Raw genomic sequence first — 21,232 nt, 5'->3', positions numbered from 1 at the left:
AGAAACATGTGTTAGCAGTCTGTACAGGCTGGCAGTATCTTCACCTTCAAAGATAAATCTTAACAAATGCAGGCTTAGATCCCTCAAACAAGCAAACAACAGGTTTGGGTGAAGCATCTCAAGTAACAATTTCCTTAGATTGAGTGCTGAATAATCAGCTATTTCCGAAAGTGATTTGCTTCCCTCTTTTGGTTATTCTGATGCTATTTTTTTTCAAGAAAGATGAATGAAAATGATCATCTCATCATTTTTAGTGGTCTAAAGAGTCTGTCAATATTTGAAATGATTTATAATTACCTCTACACTCTTGAAAAGCAGTACCTCTTAAAGTACCAGAGCCAAATTTCCTAGAAAGTAGGGATTCAGGAAATAAGATGATGCTACCCAGATACTCTCGTTTCAACCTGTATTTCTTTGTTGTTGTTGTTTATTTATTTTTGAGAGACAGAGAGAGACAGCACAAGCAGGTGAGGGTCAGAGAGAGAGGGAGACACAGAATCTGAAGCAGGCTCCAGGCTCTGAGCTAGCTGTCAGCACAGAGCCTGATGCGGGGCTCGAACCCAGGAACCGTGAGATCATGACCTGAGCTAAAGCCGGAAGCCGTATGCTTAACTGACTGAGCCACCCAGACGCCCCTCAACCTGTATTTCTAATACAACTGTAGAGTCTCTATTTTTCAAAACTCTGTCATCATTAAGAGTATAGCAATGAGAATCTAATTGCTTTCTGTTATGAAAAGTACTAGGCTTGACAATTGACAATAACATTTAAGAAGTCACTTTCATCTTTTCATCCCATTAAACAGCTTTCCAGAGCTGTTTATTAAACTGGACCAAAAATAGTGGTTCTTTTATTAGTGTGCAAAGTAGCTATCATTGAAAATAGTACTTTGAGACTATAAATGACCTGTAGATAAATCATTCTTAGCTTAGAGAATTTATACTGATTCGGTGCTACTGTATTTACATGTATGAAAAGGGCAGGACTTTGAATATAGTAGTTCTGAAAATTAACATGTTAACTTTTAGCAATAAGTGCAAAGGAATTGATGCTTCTACTCATAAGTCACTGCAAGCCCCATCACTATTCGTTTACCAAGACACCTTTTTGTAAAAATAAGGAAAATCTGATGAATTCATATTTGGAGCCTCTTCCAATTTTACTACTTAGAAGGTGCAATATAATGCCCCCCTTGTCCTCTTATGTTAGGAAATATTCACCTGGGTGACTGAACATCTCCTACAGTTTTAAAACTGATCACCAGCCCTCTTCTCTTACAATGAAGGAAACTGACAGATTGACATGCACACAGTGAAGTTCTTATATTCTGTTTAGTATATAGAAGACTAAATAACAAGACTCCTGTATTTGCAAAGAACTTTTCAATTTAGGAAGTGGTTTTGAGTTAATCATCCCAATGACATATCCCAACAATCCTATGAGAAAGCAGATAGCTTTGGTTTTTGTCTACCCAGCAATCCCTGGTGGGATTCTTAAATACTGTACTCTCCTGCAAAAGCAGGAGTTAGTATGAACTCCATTACAGTCAAAGTCTTCATCAATGAGGCCGTAGTAACAAGTTCTAGGCTGGGTACATGACTGAAAAGGAGCCATCAGGATCTTCTGTAGGATTAATAGATGACCATTGGATGGATCTATTTTCCTGGGGATATCGAAACTGAGAGATATGAACTGGGTTTGCTGGTAGCCAACTTCCTTGTGAAGCTGAGCAGAGACAAGGAGAAGTGAGAAAACAGACAAAACCCAGATGGCATCTCAGCATCTAGCTCCAAACTTCAACCTTTCCAGCTACATAAGCCATTTTGCTATCCTTTTTTGCTCAAGTTATTTCTAAAAGAGTTCTAACCACAGAAAGTAAAAAGCTACTTTTTCTGATTATAAAACTAATACAGGTTCATTATGGAAATCAATATAGCACAGAAAAGGAGGAAAAACCATAAAAAGTTGGATATAATTTCACCAAAGTCGAGTTTTATATGTTTCCTTTCAGATTTTTTGGTTGATTTTTTTCTCTATATGATTGACATTGAGCTGAATTTCATCCAACTGACTGTTTTAGGCGTTTTCTACATCATGAAAATGTCTTTCTAAGCATTATATTATAAATCTTTAAAAACTATATTATTGAAAAGTTTTAACATAAACCAAAAAAGGACAGATGAGGATAATAAATTTCAGTGTATCATCCAGTCCTGACAACCATCAACCATAGTCAATCCTACGTGTCCACACCTATATAACTTCATTCATAAATGTTCGTATCTCTAAAACAATAAGAACTTAAAAAATCCCCACAATACATCATTACATCTGAAAATAACAATAATTTCTTAGTATCGTCAAGTAACTATTCAAATTTCCAAAAGTATTATAAATGTCTTAACATTTTTAATAGTTTTTAAAATTAGGTTCCAAATACAAAACACACATAAATTGAGTACTATATCTTTCTAAGTCTCTTAACCTGTCTGTTATCTCTTCATCTCTCTTTTCTTCCTTTGCAAATTTATTTGTTGATAAAACCTGGTGGTTGATTTTATAGTTTCCCACAATCTAAATTTTGCTGATAATATCCCTGTGGTGTCATTTAATATATTTTTAAAAACTATGTAGTTCCTGTAAAATGATCTAGATTCTAGAAGTCTGACTGCATACATAAGCAACATTTTATAAATGAGTAATTTTCTACTAGTGGAATACTTTTGGAGTTTCTGATAGTTTTCAGTATTCATCATTATAAACTATGTTGTGATGAACATTTTGTGCACAAATTCTTGCCAGATTTCAAGTTACTTTCTAGAAGTAGAATTATAGAGTCAAAAAGTATACAGATTTTTAGAGTTCTTGATATGTAGAGCCTGATTACACTAAAAAAAAAAAACCTTTGAAACAATTTACAGTCTTATCTGTAGGGTAAGAGTAAACCATATTCACCATGTGGGGGTTGGTATTACTATTACCATTTGATAGATGAGGAAACTGAGGCTCAGGGAGACTGAAGCACTAGCGCCATCAGGAGAGATGGAGTCCCCTAAGGTCTTCTGACTTCTGATAAGAGTGTCCTTTCCACGAAATACATTCCTATGTGGCATTTTTTGGGTTCTTTACTGAGACATGAGTTTAAAAGTTTTTTTTTTAATTTGGGGAGAGAGAGAGCGAGAGAGCGAGTGAGCAGGCAGTGGAGAGGGGCAGACGGAGAGACAGGGACTCCCAAGCAGGCTCCATGCTCAGTGTGGAGCCCACTGTGGAGCTCGATCCCACAACCCTGGGATCATGACCTGAACTGAAATCAAGAGTCAGATGTCAACCGACTGAGTGGCCCAGGCGCCCCTGTATTGGTCTTGAAAATACTCAGATAGGAGGAAAGTCTCCAGAATGAATGAAGAAGCACAGAAAAACCAAATCAAACCATAATGAACACTGTTAAGCAGGTGGTCCTTTCTGAGTGTGGCTTCCTTTGGTTACTGGGGGCCAACTATTATGTCTACTAATGAGTCTGACTAATGTTTTTCTAAACTGCCTGGGTCCTGAATCACTGCTCTGGTAATCTTTAGATGGTTGCCTAAAAAGATGCTGAAACTAAATGGCTCTAAAAGGTCAGTGCAGAAAAATTCATTTTGCCAACTTTATAGTTTTGAGGGAAGAATGTAGAATCTTCTAATGGATGCTGGGATCAGCAGCAATGTATCTTATGCAGTGCAACTGTTAGGCTGAAATTATGTTAAGATTGTTAACCATAAAAAAAAAAAAAGAAAAGCTTTAGTGTAGAAAACCTCCTGGACTTCTTGGAATGTGCATCCTAGGAAACATGATGCTGTGAATGCTCCAGTAAATGGGTCTCTCCATTTATTTTACCATTGGAGATTTAAAATTAGTTCCTATGCAGCTTTTTGCCACTGGAATTTATAAGTTAAAAGAGATATAGAGGTATCCATCAATCGATCAATTGATCTATCTCCCTTTATATAAATATTTATATATATGAGTTTATCTATTGCCCCTTCTTTGTCCACACTTGTCCAGCTACCAACTCTCACCACAACTGAAATATTGCCCAAAGGGTTCTATTTCCGAACTAGGTTAAGTAAACTCATGAAATTCCATGATTTCAATTATTCTCTATACATTAATAATTCCTAATTCTCTATCTCTAGGGATAATTCTTTTCTAAACTTCTTTCCAGAAGCTCTAGTTTCTGGGTATTTCCTCTTGGGAGTCTCAAGGCACTCATACATGGATATATTCAAACAAAAACTTATCATCTCTTCTCCTGAAATCTCCTTCCAACATTGCCTAATTGAATGTCAACAATTCATCTCATAAATGATACAAGATATGTGGGGATAACTATTTGTAATCATGCATTAATCCATTCAGTATTTATAAGTATGACAGTGCTGTTAACCTCAAGGACCTCTTAAGGTAAAGACTGATATCTAATAATTTCTATAAGAGGTATGTTCAAAGTATTACTATACTTTAGCAGGAAGGCCCAATTTTGGCTCAATGGGTTAGGGAAATTTGGAGATCTTCAATCTTTAAATCTTTAAATTCAATTACCAGTATTCTGGAGGGTGAGAGACAGAGTTTGGGTCATACATTTTTGTATGTATGTATGTATGTCTAGCTGATGCAATGTGTTCAGAGGCAGCAACTGTGATAGTGGGATGTTCCTGAACCCTGGGGCAGGCGAAGGCAGTAAGCGCCTGGACTGAGCAATACCAATGGTTCAGCGCAATCCTTAATTTTCATACAACAGCTCTAGATTTTGACAAGTATAGAAGCTCTTCAGGTTTGCAGTGTTCTCCTGGGAGTCATTCTCAGAGATCTAGTCTAGAAACGACTCTTTCAGTCCTTGCAACAATTTTGTAATTACCTAGTTATGTGTATTAAATTCCTTCTGCTTAAAACAGTCTCAATGATTTGTTTCCTACAAATGAATTCTGACTGAAACAAATGCTGATAAACAATGTTCAACCTCACTAGTAATAAACGCAATGTAAATGAAGATGACACAAAATACCATTTCACACATATCTGATTGACAATAATTAGTGTTTTAATACAAAACATTGATAGGGACATGGAGAAATGGGACTCCTACCTTTGCTGATAGAAGTAAAATTTGTATAATGACTTCAGAGAATAATTTGGCATTACCTGCATGCATTTATCATAGCATTCATAAATTCCTACTGTGGGCATGTAAACTCAAGAAACTCCCACACAGGTGCAAAAAAAAAAAAAAATATTTCTACAAGGATGTTCACTACATTATTGCTTGAAATAGTGAAAAAGTAGAAATTATTGCCTTCAGGTGGAAAAAAGATAAGCAAACTGAATTTATCCATTAAAAGAATCTGTAGAGTAGTTAACATGAATTAATCAGATCTACAGCATCAACATAAATGAATCTCAACATGTTAGGTGAAAACAAATGGAAAAAATAGTATGATGGTATTTAGGTAAATTTTAAACACATACACAAAAAAGAAAGTGGATAATGTAGTTTATGGATATCTATTTGATCTCTAAATATAGATGTAAACACTATATATATTTATATAAACATACACATAATTTTTTATTTTACAATATTCTTTTTTAAAATTTTATTTAAATCAAAGTTAGTTAACATATAGTGCAATAATGGTTTCAGACATAGAATTTAGTGAGTCATCACTTATATATAACACCCAATGCTCATCCCAACGAGTGCCCTCCTTAATGCCCATCACCCATTTAGTCCATTCCCCACCAACGTCCCCTCCAGCAACCCTCAGTTCTCTGTATTTAAGAGTCTCTTACAGTTTGCTTCCCTATCTGGTTTTATCTTATTTTTGCTTTTCTTTCCCTATGTTCATCTATTTTGTTTCTGAAGTTCCACATATGAGTGAAATCATATGACATTTGTCTTTCTCTGACTTATTTTGCTTAGCATAAGTTTCATTCATGTTATTACAAATGGCAAGATTTCATTCTTTTTGATCACTTAGTAATATATTCCATTGTGTGTGTGTGTGTGTGTCTATATCTCACATCTTTATCCATTTGTCAGACAGTGGACATTTAGGCTCTTTTTATAATTTGGCTATTGTTGAAAATGCTGCTATAAACACAGGGGAGTATGTACCCCTTTAAATCAGCATTTTAATATTATTTGGATAAATACCATTAGTGCAATTGCTGGATCATAGGGTTGTTCTATTTTTAACTTTTTGAGGAAACTTCATACTGCTTTCCAGAGTGGCTGTACCAGTTTGCATTCCCACCAGCAGTGCAAAAGGGTTCCCCTTTCTCCACATCCTCACTAACATCTGCTGTTGCCTGAGTTGTTAATTTTAGCCATTCACATTCTGACAGATGGGAAGTGGTATCTCATTGTGGTTTTGGTTTGTATTTATCTGATTATGAGTGATGTGGAGCATCTTTTCATGTATCTGTGAGCCATCTGGATGTCCTGTTTGGAAAAATGTCTGTTCATATCTTTTGCCCATTTCTTCACTGGATTACTTGTCTTTTCAGTGTTGAGTTTGATATGTTCTTTTAGATTTTGATACTAGCCCTTTATCTGATATGCCATTTGCAAATATCTTCTCCCATTCCGTCAGTTGCCTTTTGGTTTTGTCAATTGTTTCCTTCACCGTGCAGAAGCTTTTTATCTTGATAAGGTGCCAACAGTTTATTGTTGCTTCCTGAGACAAGTCTAGCAAGAAGTTGCTGTGGCTGAAGTCCAAGAAGTTGTTATCTGTGTTCTCCTCTAGAATTTTGATGGTTTCTTGACTTACCATACTTTTAGGTTTTTCACCTATTTTGAGTTTATTTTTGTGTATGGTGTAAGAAAGTGGTCCAGGTTCATTCTGTTGAATGTCACTGTCCAGGTTTTCCAACACTATTTGCTGAAAAGACTGTCTTTTTTCCATTGTATATTCTTTTCTGCTCCATTGAACTATGTGTCTCTTTTGTGCCAGTACCATACAGTCTGGATGATGCCAGCTTTGAAGTACAGCTTGAAGTCTGGAACTGTGATGCCTCCAGATTTGTTTCTTTTTTAAAATTAAAATATTTCCTTTTCAACATTACTTTGGCTATTTGGGGTCTTTTCTGTTTCCATATATATTTTAGAATTGTTTGTTCCAGCTCTGTGAAGAATATTGATATTATTTTGATAGGGATTGCATTGAATGTGTAGATTGCTTTTGGTAGTACTGGCATTTTAATATTTGTTCTCACAATCGCTGGGCATGGAATATTCTCTATTTCAGGTTTTCTTTAATTTCTTTTATAGGCTCTCTATAGTTTTCAGCATATAGATCTTTAACCTCTTTGGTTAGGTTTATTCCTACATACTTTATGGTTTTCAGTACAATTGTGAAGGGGATCAATTACTTGATTTCTCTTTCTGCTGCTTTATTATTGGTGTATATAAATGCAATCAATTTCTGTACATTGATTTAAAATTTTAAAATGTTTATTTTTGAGAGAGAGACAGAGACAGAGATAGAGTGTGGGCAGAGGAAGGGCAGAAAGAGAGAGAGAGAGACAGACAGAATATGAAGCAGGTTCCAGGCTTTGAGCTGTCACCACAGAGCCTGACACAGGGCGCGACCTAATGAACTGCAGATCTTGGCCTGAGCCGAAGTAGGCTGCTTAGTGGCATAAGCCACCCAGGCACCCCTGTACATTGATTTTATATCCTGTGACTTTGCTGAATTCATGGATCAGTTCTAACTGTTCTTCGGTAGAGCCTTTTGGGTTTTCCATGTAGAGGGTCATGTTGTCTGTGAAGAGTTATAGTTTGACTAATTCCTTGCCAGTTTGGATACATTATGTCTTTTTGTTGTCTGACTACTGAGGCTAGGACTTTCAACACTATGTTAAACAACAGTGGTGAGAGTGGACATCCCTGTTGTGTTCCTGATCTTAGGGAGAAAGCTCTCCATTCTTCCCCACTGAGAATGACGTCAGCTGTGGGTCTATCATATGTAGCATTTATGATCTTGAGGTATGTTCCGTCTATTCCTAATTTCATGAAGATTTATACCAAAAAAGGATACTGTAATTTGTCAAATCCATTTTTCTGCATCTATTGAGAGGCTCATGTGGTTCTTATCCTGTCTTTTTACTAATGTGATGTATTACATTGATTGTTGGTGGATATTGAACCAGCCCTGTGGGCCAGGAATAATTCCCACTTGATTGTGGTGAAAAATTCTTTTAATGTATTACTGGATTTGTTTTGGTAGTATCATGTTGAGAATTTTTGCATCCATGTTCATCAGGGAAATTGGTCTGTAGTTATCCTTTTTAGTGGGGTCTTTGTCTGGTTTTGGAATCAAGATAATGCTGGGCTCATAGAATGAATTTGGAAGTTTTCCTTCCATTTCTATTTTTTGGAATAGCTTCAAAAGAATAGGAATGAACTCTTCTTTAACTGTTTGGTAGAATTCTCAGGAAAGCCATCTGGCCCTGGACTCTTGTTTGTTGGGAGATTTTTGACTACTGGTTGACTACCAGTTTCTCTATGGGTTATGTGTCTGTTCAAATTTTCTATTTCTTCCTGTTTCAGGTTTGGCAGTTTATATGTTTCTAAGAATTTGTCCATTTCTTCTGGATTTCCCAATTTGTTGGCATATATATAATTGCTCATTAATATTCTCTTATTATTTGTATTTCTGTGGTGTTGGTTGTGATCTCTCCTTTTTCACTCATGATTTTATTTGAGTCCTTTCCTTTTTCTTTTTGATCAATCTGGGTAGGAGTTTATTAATTTTGTTAATTCTTTCAAAGACCCAGTTCCTGGTTTTGTTAATTTGTTCTTTTTTTTTTTTTGGTTTGTTTTATTGCTATATTAATTTCTGCACTAGTCTTTATTATTTCCCTTTGTCTGCTGGTTCTGGGCTTTATTTGCTGTTCTTTTTACAGCTCCTTTAGGTGTAAGATTAGGTTCTGTATTTGAGACAATTCCTCCTTGTTTAGGAAGTCCTGGATTTCTATACACTTCCTTCTTATGACCACCTTTGCTGCATCCCAGAGGTTTTGGACTGTCATGTTTTCATTTTCTTTGGCTTCCATGTACTTTTAAAAATCCTCTTTAATTTCTTGGTTAACTCATTCATTCTTTAGTAGGATGTTCTTTAATCTCCAAGTATTCATGGTCTTTTCAAAATTTTTCTTGTGGTTGATTTTGAATTTCATAGCGCTGTGATTAGAAAATATGCAAGGTATCATCTTGATCTTTTTGTACCCAGTATGTGATTTGTGACCCAGTATGTGATCTATTTTGGAAAATATTTCATATGTACTTGAGAAGAATATGTATTCTGATGCTTTAGGGTGAAATGTTCTGAATATATTTCTTAATTCCATCGGGTCCAGTGTGTTATTCAAAACCATTGTTTCCTTGTTGATTTTCTAGTTAGGTGATCTGTCCATTGCTGTAAGTGGGGTGTTAAAATCCCCTACTATTGCGGTATTATTATCAGTAAGTTTCTTTATGTATGTGATTAATTGATTTACATATTTGGGTGTTTCAAGTTGGGGGCATAAATATTTATAATTGTTAGATCTCCCTGGTGAATAGATCCCTTAATTATGATAGAATGCCCTTCTTCATCTTTTCTTACAGTCTTTGTTTTAAAATCTAGTTTGTCTGATACAAGTATGGCTACTCTGGCTTTCTTTTGACATCCATTAGCATGAAAGATGGTTCTCCATTCCCTTACTTTTAATCTGCAGGTGTGTTTAGGTTTCAGAAAATGAAGAGAGAGAAAAAAGGGGCAAAAGGTTTATGTGAGTAAATTATAGCTGGAAACTTTCCTAATGTGGGGAAGAACATAGACATTAAGCACACAGAACTCCCATTAGATTCAACAAAATCTACCATCAACATGGCATATTCACAAAATATACAGACAAGGAAGGAATTATGAAAGCCCAAGGACCTCCAAAGGAAGACAGATCAGGTTTACAGCATGTATGTCCACAGGAACTTGGGAGGCCAGAAAGGAGTGGCAGGATATAGTCAATGTGCTGAATTGGAAAAATATGCAGCCAAGAATTCTTTATCCAGCAAAGCTGTCATTCAAAATAGAAGGAGAGATCAAGAGTTTCCTAGAGAAAACCTAAAGGGGTTTAAGAGGGACTCTTTGAGTGGAGAAGAAACAAAATAAAACAAAAAAAGACCAAAAGGAACAAAGACTAGAAAGGACCAGGGAATGTCACCAGAAACACCAACTCTAGAGGCCATACAATGGCACTAATTTCGTATCTTTCAATAATCACTCTAAGTCTAAATGGACCAAATGCTCTAGTCAAAAGACAGGGTATTGGAATGCATAAAAAAAACAAGACCCATCTATATGCTGCCACATACATATTTTTATATACAATGTTTATATACAATTATACATATATATGATTATGTGTATATATATATAATCATATATATAATCATACACACATACAATATATATATGCACACACACACATATATATATATATATATATACATATACATAAGAAAAACATGCACAGGAATGATATACACAAACTAACATAGTGATTTACTTCCTGAGAGGGAGTAAGGTGAAGGGGCTGAAGATGGGGAGCTGGCTGTACCTCCAACATTTGGTTTCTTACCAATAATAAAAAAAAAATCTAAGGCACTATAGAAAAGTGTTATCAGTTATTGAAAAATGTTATCAGTTGGTACATAGGTGTTGTTAGTGTTTTTAGGTGTATGAGACAATTTTTTTTTACATTTATTTATTTTTGAGAGACAGAGAGATACAGAGTGTAAACAGGGGAGGGGCAGAGAGAGAAAGAGACACAGAATCTGAAGCAGGGTCCAGGCTCCAAGCTGTCAGCACAGAGCCTGATGCGGGGTTCGAATCCACAAACTGTGAGATCATGACCTGAGCCAAAGTCGGACGCTTAACCGACAGCTACCCAGGCACCCCAGGTGTATGAGACTTGGAATGTGCTGTTGAATTTGGTATTTTGTTGAGAATTTTTATATCTATGTTAATCAGGATTATTGGCTTATAGTTTTCTTTTCTTGTAGTGCCTTTTTCTGTCTTTGGTATCTCGGTAATGCTGGTATGTAAAATGAGTTTGGCAGCGTTGCCTTCTTCTTTAAGTGTTTGGTAGGATTCATCGGTGAAACCATCTAGTCCTGAACTTTTCTCTGTTGTGAGGTTTTTGATTATTAATTCAATTGCCTTACTCACTATTAATCTGTTCAGATTGTCTATTTCTTTATGATACATGGTATTGATAGTTATAGGTTTCTAGGAGTTTTATCCATTTCTTCTATGTTGTCCAACTTGTTGGCATATAATTGTCCATATCAGTCTCTTATGGTCCTTTGTATTTCTGTGGTATTAGGTATAATGCCTCCTCTTTTATTTATAATTTTATTTATTTGGGATCATTCTTTTTTTTTAATGTTTTTATTTATTTATTTTGAGAGAAAGAGAAGGAGAGATACAGAGAGAGAGAGAGAGAGAGAGAGCGAGCATGAGCAGGGGAGGGGCAAAGAGAGGAGATTCCAAGTAGGTTCCATACTCTCAGGGCAGAGCCTGATGCAGGGATCAATCCCACAAACAGTAAGATCATGACCTGAGCTGAATCAAGAGTCAGATGCTCAACCAACTGAGCCACCCGAGTGCTCCCACTCTCTTTTTTCTTGGCTAGTCTATCTAAACGTTTGTCTATCTAAAGGTTTTTGTTAATCTTTTCTATTGTTTCCTTCTTCTATTTTTTATTCATATCTGCTCTAATCTTTATTATTTCCTTCCTTTTTCTAGTTCCTTAAGATGTAAAATTAGGTTTATTTGAGATCATTGTTGTTTCTTGATATATGCATTTATTGCTATAAAATTCCATTTTAGAACTGCTTTTGCTGTATCCCATAAGGCTTGGCATGTTGTGCTTCCATTTTCATTTGTCTCAAACATATTTTAAAAGAATTCTTCGTTTATCCATTAATTGTTCAGGACTGTGCTCTTTAATTTCCATGTATATGTACATTTTAAAATTTCTTCCTGTTATTGCTTTCTAGTTTCATACAATTGTGGTAGGAAAAGATACTTGAAAAAAATTTATATATTTTTGAATTCGTTGAGACTTATTCCATGTGCATTTGAGAAAAACATGTATTCTGCTGCTCTTTGCTTATTAGGTTCTTTTGGCCTACAGCTATGTTTAAATCTGCAGTTTCCTTATTGATTCTCTGTCTGGAAGATCTATTGCTGGGAGTGGGGTATTAAAGTAGTTATTTACTATCATATTATTTCATTTAGTTCTGTTAGTATTTGTTTTATATATTTAGGTGCTTCAGAGTTGGGTACATAAATATTTACCACTGTTATATCTTCTTAGTAAACTACCCTTTTATCATTTTATAATGACTTTCTTTGTCTCTTTTGACTATTTTTAGCTTAAAATGTACTTTGTCTGACATAACTACTTTCTCTTAGTTACCATTTCCTTAAAATATACATTTCTATCCCTTCACTCTGTCTATGTATGTCCTTAATGCTAAAATGAGTCTCTTATAGGCAGTATATTGTTGCATCTTGTTTTCTAAGTCCATTCAGCCACTCTGTCTTTTGATTAGAGAATTCAATCCACTTACACTTAAAGCAATTATTAATAAGTAAGGATTTACTATTGCCATTTTTTTCCTACTGTTTTGTACTTTCCTTGTTCCTCGCTTCTTTTCTTGCTCTCTTCCTTTGTGATCTGATAACTCTTTGTGGTGGTATGATTTGACTCCTTTATAATAATCTTTTGTCTATCTACTATAGGTTTTCCTTTGTAAATTTGATAGCATATAGAAACTTTATGCTTTTACTTCTCCCCTGCTCATATTTTAGGTTATTGATGTTATAATGTGTATTATTTTTAGTGTGTATCAAATAACAAATGACTATAGTTATGGTTTCTTTCAATACATTTCATTTTTAACTTTTAACTGTAAGTGAATCATGGGCTAACATTACAGTATCAGACATTCAGACTCTGACTATATATTTACAATTACCAGTGACTATTACACATCCATGTGCTTTTGTTATTATCCTCCTTGTATTTCAGCTTGAGTAATGCCCTTTAGCATTTCTTATAGGCAGGTTTAAGTGGAGGTGAACTTCTTGAGCTTTTGTCTGTTTGGGAAAGTATTTCTCCTTTATTTCTGAAGGACAGCATTGTCGGTTATAACATTCTTGGTTGACAGTATTTTCTTTCCATATTTTTAAAGGTGTTGCCTTAATGTTGGGTGGGGCTGCAGGCTGGACTTCAGGTAGGCTGCTGGCTGTGCTCTGATGTTGGGCAAGGTTGCCAGCTGGGTCTCTGGTTGAGAGGGGCTCCCATTTCTATCTCAGTTGGCGGGGGCTGTATGCTATGTTTTGAGGCTTCCTAGGGTCACTATTCAGGCTTCCTGGTGATGTGTGGGGCCAGAAGCTATGATCAATAGTTAGGCAGGGCTGTTGGCTTGGCTATCTATCTGAGCAGGGTTGTAGGATGGGCTTCATGGCTGCCTGGGTTCTCTGGCTGGTCAAAGCTGAGCAGTTAGGCAGCGATTAAATTTGCTTCTCTGCCTTGGTAGGGCTATAGAACAGGCTCTACAGCTAGTATAGCCTGGTAACTGAGGAACCAAATCATGCAGAATTGCCAGTTAAGCACTCTGCCCAGATGGATCTATCAGTTTATCTTTACGAATGGGTAGAAACCCTATCTGGGATCTCTATTCAGGTATCACTGCAAGCTGGAATGCAGTTCACCAGGATTTGAGTGCTGATTGCTGTCAGTCCTACCCCTCCTTCTCCCTTTTTAGTTGATTCTCACTGGTTGAGCCCTGCAGATTCCCCCAGTGATCCTCATGAGGCAAAACCTAAGTGGGCTTCCTGGGAAGTGCCCACAACACTGGGAGAGCTGGACATTCACTTTGGGTCTTCTTTTCACATTGGAGAAACTACAAGCATACCTAGACCCTCTCAGTGGCCAGCCTGGAGGAGAGGTGATTGGCAGAGTGTTAGCTTTTCCTTTTAGTCTTCAAATGCAGTCTTTCTTGGTATCTGAAGTCTAGGGAGGGTTCTTAAGCCTCACCTACCCCCAGTTTCTTGGATTTTCATACTGGTGTCTTTATTCATGGATACCTTTTAGTTGGCCTTCTTGGGGTGGGGGAGTTACTGAAGTTGGCAGGAACCTATGTTGCCATCTATTTAATAACACAGCCAGTTCCATAATAAAAAAGCAAGATCTTGTAAACAGAGACCTACCACAAGGAATCAACACTGCTCCAAATAAGCAGAAGCATCATCTGCAGCATTGTACTTGCACTTCATAGTACATGATGTTAAGTAATATTTTAGTGCATTCTATCTATATCTCGACAAAGTTCTGGTAGCTTATAGTTCAAGATCCAGGTACCAACAAGGCTGAAGTCCTCTGAGGACTCTCTCCTTGGTTTTCAGATGGTGCCTTTTTGCTGATTCTTCACATGTCTATGTGCCCAGTGGTCTTAATATAAGAAGAGCTTTTACAATTAAAAAGAGTCAACATCACCAATAAAAAAATGGGCATAGTATAAGAACAGGCAACTCACAAAAAATAGAAATGGTCAGTAAACATTTAAAAATGTTCAATGTCACTAATACAGAAATGAAATATTTTCATCTTTCAATCTGGCTAAGACTCAAAAGTCTGATGATATATTGTGTAGACTGAGGGTACAAGGACATATTCATAGTTAATTTTTATTTAGGTCAATTTGGCAATAGGGACAAAAACCCTTACTGCATATTCTTTGACCCAGAAATTCTATTTCTCAACATTTATTTTAAGAAAACAATCAGCTGCAGGGAAAAATGAGTGTGCAAAGATGTTCTTCACAGTGGTATCTGTAGTAAAAAACTAGAATAAATCAACATGAGTAACAACAACTCAACAACTTGAAACAAATCACTGATACATAAACAAATAATTAGAAAGCCAATCAAAAGTAATTTGCAAATTCCTATTGATTTAGAAAAATAAATAAACATGATAAACACTATGTAGAAGTATGACAATATTTTTTATAAAACAACCACATGTGTATACACATCAAAACCAACCCAGTCATTATCTTTGGGTGGAGGGATTAAAGGTAATTTTTGTATGTTTACAAAAATATCCATTGTTCTCTTCTGTGTTTTCCAAATTGTTTTTCTCATTGAGCACACATTACTTTTTTAATTAGGAAAAATAAATTATTTTGAAAAGGAGAAAAGAGAGAGAAACAGAGAGCCAAGCTATCTGCTATTGCAAGAGAACTTGAACACTTAAAGATGTAGCAACAAAGTGAAGGTCATAAATCTTTGAGATAGTGACAAAGCAGAATCAATAAGTACTAAAGACTTACTTGGATATTGGTTTGGTAAACGAGTCTCTGTGAGGAGTCTTTGACAGTGCTCAGATTGCTGGCTTATGTAACTGAATGGGATATCGGTGTCACTGATAAGGACAGATGGCACAGGAAAAGGAGCTCCTCTGAGTGGAAAGATTATGTGTTCAGTTTTGAACTTGTGCAGCCTGATGTGCCTATGCTACCTTCTGGTATGAGGCTTGGGTTTGTCGGTTAGGAAGGTGCTAAAGTACAGTTTTATAACTTCTTGATGCCTTTCATTTGATAACTTTTGATTCCAAAAGACTGGTATCAGTGACTTGGACTCATTTATTTGCCTTCTGGTTGCACAGTTCGATTTCCCTGTTTTAAGAGATAGATATAAATTTCGACTTGGATATGATGAAAATAACTGTGCTTTAGTAAAAGGCTTCAGAGGCACCTGGGTGGCTCTGTCAGTTGAGCGTCTGGCTTTGGCTCAGGTCATGATCTCGTAGTTTGTGGGTTTAAGCCCCATGCCAGGCTCTGTGCTGACAGCTCAGAGCCTGGAGCCTGTCTTTGGATTCTATGCCTCCCTCTCTCTCTGACCCTCCCCTGCTCATGCTGTCTCTCTCTCTCAAAAATAAATAAAACATTAAAAAAGTAAAAGGTTTCAAAGAGCCAAAGCAGCCTTGTAAAAGAAGAACAAAGCTGGAGGCATTACACTTTCTGATTTCAAACTAATTACAAAGCTACTGTAACCAAAACCAGTATGGTATTGGCATAGAAACAGACACACAGACCAATGGAACAGAATTGAGAACCCAGAAATAAACCCATGCATGTACAATCCACAAATGTTTCACAAGGGAGCCAAGGATAGTCAATGGGGAAAGGACAGTCTCTTCAATAAATGGTGCTGGGACAACTAGATAACTACATGCAGAAGAATGAAATTGGACCCCTATCTAACACCAATCACAAAAATGAACTTGAGATGGATTAAAGACTTAAGGATAAGACATCAAACCATAAAACTCCTAGAAGAAAATACAGGGAAAAACTCCTTCACATTGGACTTGGGAAACATTTTTTTGCATTTGATAAGCAACACAACCAAAAATGAACAAGTGGGACTACATCAAACTTAGACGCTTCTGCACGGCAAAGGAAACAATCAACAGAATGAAAAGGCAGCCTATTGAAAGGGAGAAACTATTCGCAAATTATATATCAGGTAAAGGGTTAATATCCAAAACATATAAGGAACTCTTATCACTCAGTAGTATAAATACAAATAATCTGATTAAAAAGTGGACAAAGGACCCAAATAGATATATTTGTAAAGAACATACAGAAGGCCAACAGGTACAGGAAAAGACACTCAACATCACCAATTATCAGGGAAAGTACAAATCAAAACCACAATGAGACCCACTTTAAACTTGTTGGAACAGCAATTATCGAAAAGACAGAAGATAATTTTGGCAAGGATGTCAAGAAAAGTGAACCCTTGTACACTTTTGAGGAAGGTTCCTCAAAAAATTAAAAACAGAACAACCATGTGATCCATCAATTCCACTTCTGTGTATACATCTGAGGGAAATGAGTCACTATCTCAAAGAGATACCTGTACTCCCGTGTTCATTGCAGCACTATTCACATAGTCAATACACTGAAACAACTCTAAATGACTATAATGGATGAATGTATAAAGAAAATGTGGTGTGTGTGTGTGTGTGTGTGTGTGTAATGGAATATTATTCACCCCCCAAAAGAAGGAAATCTTGCCAGTGGCAACAACACTGATGGACCCTGAAGACATTATGCTAAGTAAAATAAGTCAGACAGTAAAAGATATATGATCTCATTTACATATAAGTAGAATCTAAAAATACCAGACTTCTAGAAATAGAGAATAGAATGAATGGTGGTTACTAAGGCCTAGGGGCTAGGGAAAATGAGATGTTGGTCAAAGGGTACAAACTTCCTTTTACAAGATGACTAAGTTCTGGGGATGTAATGTACAGCATGGAGACTATAGTTAACAATACTATCCTATATACTTGAAAGTTGCTAAGAGAGTAGCTTTTAAATGTTTCACCACACATACAAAAAAGGTAATCATGTGAAGTGATGGAGGTGGTAACTAACCTTATTGTGGTAAGCATTATACACACACACACACACACACACACACACACACATCAAATCATCACATTGTACACCTTAATTCATACAATGTTATATGCCAACCATATCTCAGGAATGCCAGAAAAAATAGAATTGTGTAGCTTCAAGGTTGGTCCATTTCCAGAGGAAATTTCAAATCAGTATTTTTTCAAATTGCAATCTGCTTCTATCCTACAAACAGTATTGCTTTCCCAGAACTGTGCTACACACTGCAACTACCAATATTTTCACTTTACAGAAAAAAGTTTTGATGTTTGATAGCCAAACTGTAATATTTGGATATTCTGTTAAAGGTCTTTTTGTTTGTTTTTTTGTATCCTAGGACCTTGTATGGTTTTCTAGCCCATGGTGCTACAGCTGACCATAGTATGAGCTGATAAATATTTGAGACCCTCTTAGATCTAGGCACTTGACAAACCATGTAAAATAATGAGAATAAATACTGTTATTGCCATCTCTGTTACGTATCCTCTTGCTTCTTTTACACCAGATGAGCAGGAAGGGACATATGTCAGGGTGGTGTGCTCGGCTCCAGCTCTACTTCTGAAGTACGGGCTAGAGAACGGCACCAAGACTGTGTTGGAACTTACTGCCCAGCGTTACAACTCTACAGATATGAGCTGACAAAAAATTCCCAGGTAATGGCAGGGAATGGAGTGAGATTTTTTGTCAGTTTATATCTGAGAAGGTGAGAAAGTAAGCATGAAAATAATTAGACATGTTCTGTTTGCTTCTGACCTGAAATACAGTTTGTGGTTCTACACAAAGTCATCATCAAGCCAACGAACAATGCATTATATATAAGAAAACACCCTTCGCCAGAAGTGGTTCAAGTCAGTAACAGTGGCAGAGTTTTGTTCTGAAAGGCTGTAATTGTCAATCGCCCTTTTGAAGTTACCTGAGTTATTTGGTTTGGCAGATTACCACTGTCATTTCTCCCCAAGACCTTCCTCCTTTACGGAGGATCCAGTAACTATAATGATATAGGTCAAAGTGTCCTTTCTCTTGGAAAGCCCAGTAGAGTCACACTGAGGCACTTGGCTGGGCGAGGCTGTGGCTACGTGGCCTGGACCAGAACGCAGCATTGCTGCATCACACAGTAGCCCACGGAGAATGCTGGGACAGAATGGCATTTATCAGCAGAGAGAGCTAGGTTCTACAGTGACCAAAGGAGATGGAGAAATTGAATGGGGTCAAGCAAATGAGAGAAAGGCAGGGAGGATAAAAGTGAAGTGTGGTAAGATAAATGGTTGTGGACCCAAAGGACCTAGTACTTTCTAGAAATAAATGTGGTTGGGTAAAGAGGGCAAGCAGATGGAAGGGCTATGTGAACAAAATAGTCAAAGTCAGAAAGATACTGAATGAAACAACCGTTCCCAAGAAAGCACTACAAGAAACCAGAGGACACTAAGAACTGTTTTGAGACAAATGAAGAAGGCATTCTCTTCTGCTATTAACCACCAGAAGTTTCAGAGCAACAAACTGCATGGATTTTGGAAACCAGAGATCAGTGCTAACCACAGAAAAGTTGCTGATAGGTGGGGCAGGTAAGTAATTAACACCAAATGGAATCCTCCTGGGAAATTAAATGTACTACTTGATTCAAGATGCATGAGAGAAAGCGTTCAGATGTCAAAACAGGAGTAAATTTCCCTGGAGACAAGGTGACCTTAGCAGGGTTAACCTCGAATAGGGGTCAGAAACTGCTACATTTGTGTAGTTGAAAGCACACAGGTTTTGGGAGTCCAGCAAGACCTGAGTTCCAATCTCAAATCTCCTACTTACTTTTAAGTGTATCTATTAAATAAACTTAGGCAAAGCACTTAAACTCTCTGAGCACTTTCCCCACCTACAAAGTCTGAATTAGAAATCCTACACTTCCAGGGCTGCAAAGCCTCCACTATATTATAATACTTTACACATAATGAGTGCTCCATAAATGGTAGCTATTAATGTTTTAAGTCTGAACCAAATTTAAAACACGAGATGACCTGAAATAGGAAAATTCTCAGAAATTCTTGATTTGGGAATAGTTGACAGCAAGAAAGTTATAAAATCTTGGGCACTATATATTCTAATCTCAAATATCCAAATATCAAGAATGACAGATGAGCTGTAACTGCATTGCTTTTCATTAACAGAACTTTCCTTCTCTGTGGTATAAAATGTGGTGTATTTATTGCCAAGAATTTATGGATGGTATCATGAGAACCAATGCCATCACAAGGACCCTGAGATTTAAATTATTTTAATATAACTTTTTTTTTTTTTAAAGAAGAAAGTTTAAAGAAGTCTAGCAGTTTTACCTGATGAGGTCCTGAACTCGACTGTTAAAAGTATCACCTTGTGAGGGTTTGTTTTTCATTTCCTGTGTCGATATTTTTGGTGTAGCTGGCCGGCTGTTTCCATCTGGTCGATTGGCAATCAGGCAGCTAAAAACCACAGCACTGACTTTGAGAAGTCCAGTTGTCAAACCTTCAAAAACTTGCTTATTTGTATTTCTTCCCAAAATAGCATTATTTTCATCTGGAACAGAAACCTAGATGGAAAAAAATACAATAGTTATATTTCAGGAAAACCACCAGAAGTGGACAGAGATAATTTGGAACATTTCTGGAATCATAAATAATTTTGAAATTGTATAAGTGGCTAGCTAAATGTTCAAGTGTTGGTTCTGAAGTTAGATAGCTGAGTTCAAGTCTCAGCTTTGTCCTTGCTAACTGAGCGCCCTTGGGCATGGTGCTACTTCAAAGCTTCAATATATTCTCATTTATAAAAGATGGACAACGACATTGCCTATATCATAGGATTCTAGTGAGGATTAAATAAGCTAATCCACATAAACTGCTTAATTCATGCCGAGGTAAACAGTAAGTGCTCAAGAAATAATATTTATTCAATTGAATACATTATATTAAAAATTCATATGAGCCCAGAAAATGAACCAATTGGTAAACTGACAGCATTTTTTTCTTGTTAAAGAGATTTATAAAAATATCTAATCTGAATTTCTCTATTAAATTCAAATTTGTATTTCTTATTACGGAATGGCAAAACAGTTTTTGCCTAATACATAGGATCATATTCAGCTCTCCTTGTATATAGTTTACAGGACCTAACGTGGCTAAAAGTTGGGACTAGAAGTCAGACCCTGGGCTTGGTTTCTGACTCTGTAGCTACATGGTCTTAGACAAGTTCCCTAACCTTTCTATGTCTCTATTTCCTCAATTGGGAAATGAGGATAATCGTAATTGTAGCAGTAAATCAACATGTGTAAATTCTTAGAACAATGTCTGGCACATAGGTGAGCCCCTATGTTATCTGTTACTACAATTGCTACTCTTACTCTTACTATTACCATGAGTAAATACCACCATGTACGACATCAGTTCTCACAGAAAAGGATGACTTAAGAAGTACAATGGCTGGGGATGCCTGAGTGGCTCAGTTGGGTTAAGTATCCAACTCTTGATTTCGGCTCAGGTCATGATCTCATGGTTTGTAAGACTGAGCCCTGTGTTGGGCTTGGCACTGACAGCATGGAGCCCGTTTGGGAGTCTGTCTCTCTCTCTCTCTCTCTCTGTCTCTCTCTGTCTCTCTCTCTCTCTCTCCTCTCCCTCTCACCTGTTCTTTCTCTCTCTCAAAAAA

General features: G+C 36.6%; 1 protein-coding gene across 3 annotated transcripts in view; it reads right to left on the bottom strand.

The window, feature by feature from the left end:
• SCAPER (S-phase cyclin A associated protein in the ER) overlaps positions 1-21,232 on the bottom strand; it is a 515,685-nt gene that overhangs the window by 54,654 nt on the left and 439,799 nt on the right. For all 3 annotated transcript variants that reach the window (XM_029951067.1, XM_029951068.1, XM_029951069.1), the window contains one exon: positions 19,891-20,123. In XM_029951067.1, coding sequence (XP_029806927.1) covers positions 19,891-20,123 — 233 coding nt within the window. The remainder of the gene's footprint in view (positions 1-19,890; positions 20,124-21,232) is intronic.

This window comes from Suricata suricatta, chromosome 9 (assembly GCF_006229205.1).
Source record: "Suricata suricatta isolate VVHF042 chromosome 9, meerkat_22Aug2017_6uvM2_HiC, whole genome shotgun sequence".
Taxonomy (NCBI): domain Eukaryota; kingdom Metazoa; phylum Chordata; class Mammalia; order Carnivora; family Herpestidae; genus Suricata; species Suricata suricatta.
The sequence above is the reverse complement of the archived record's forward strand: the minus strand, read 5'-3'. Positions and strand labels throughout refer to the sequence as shown.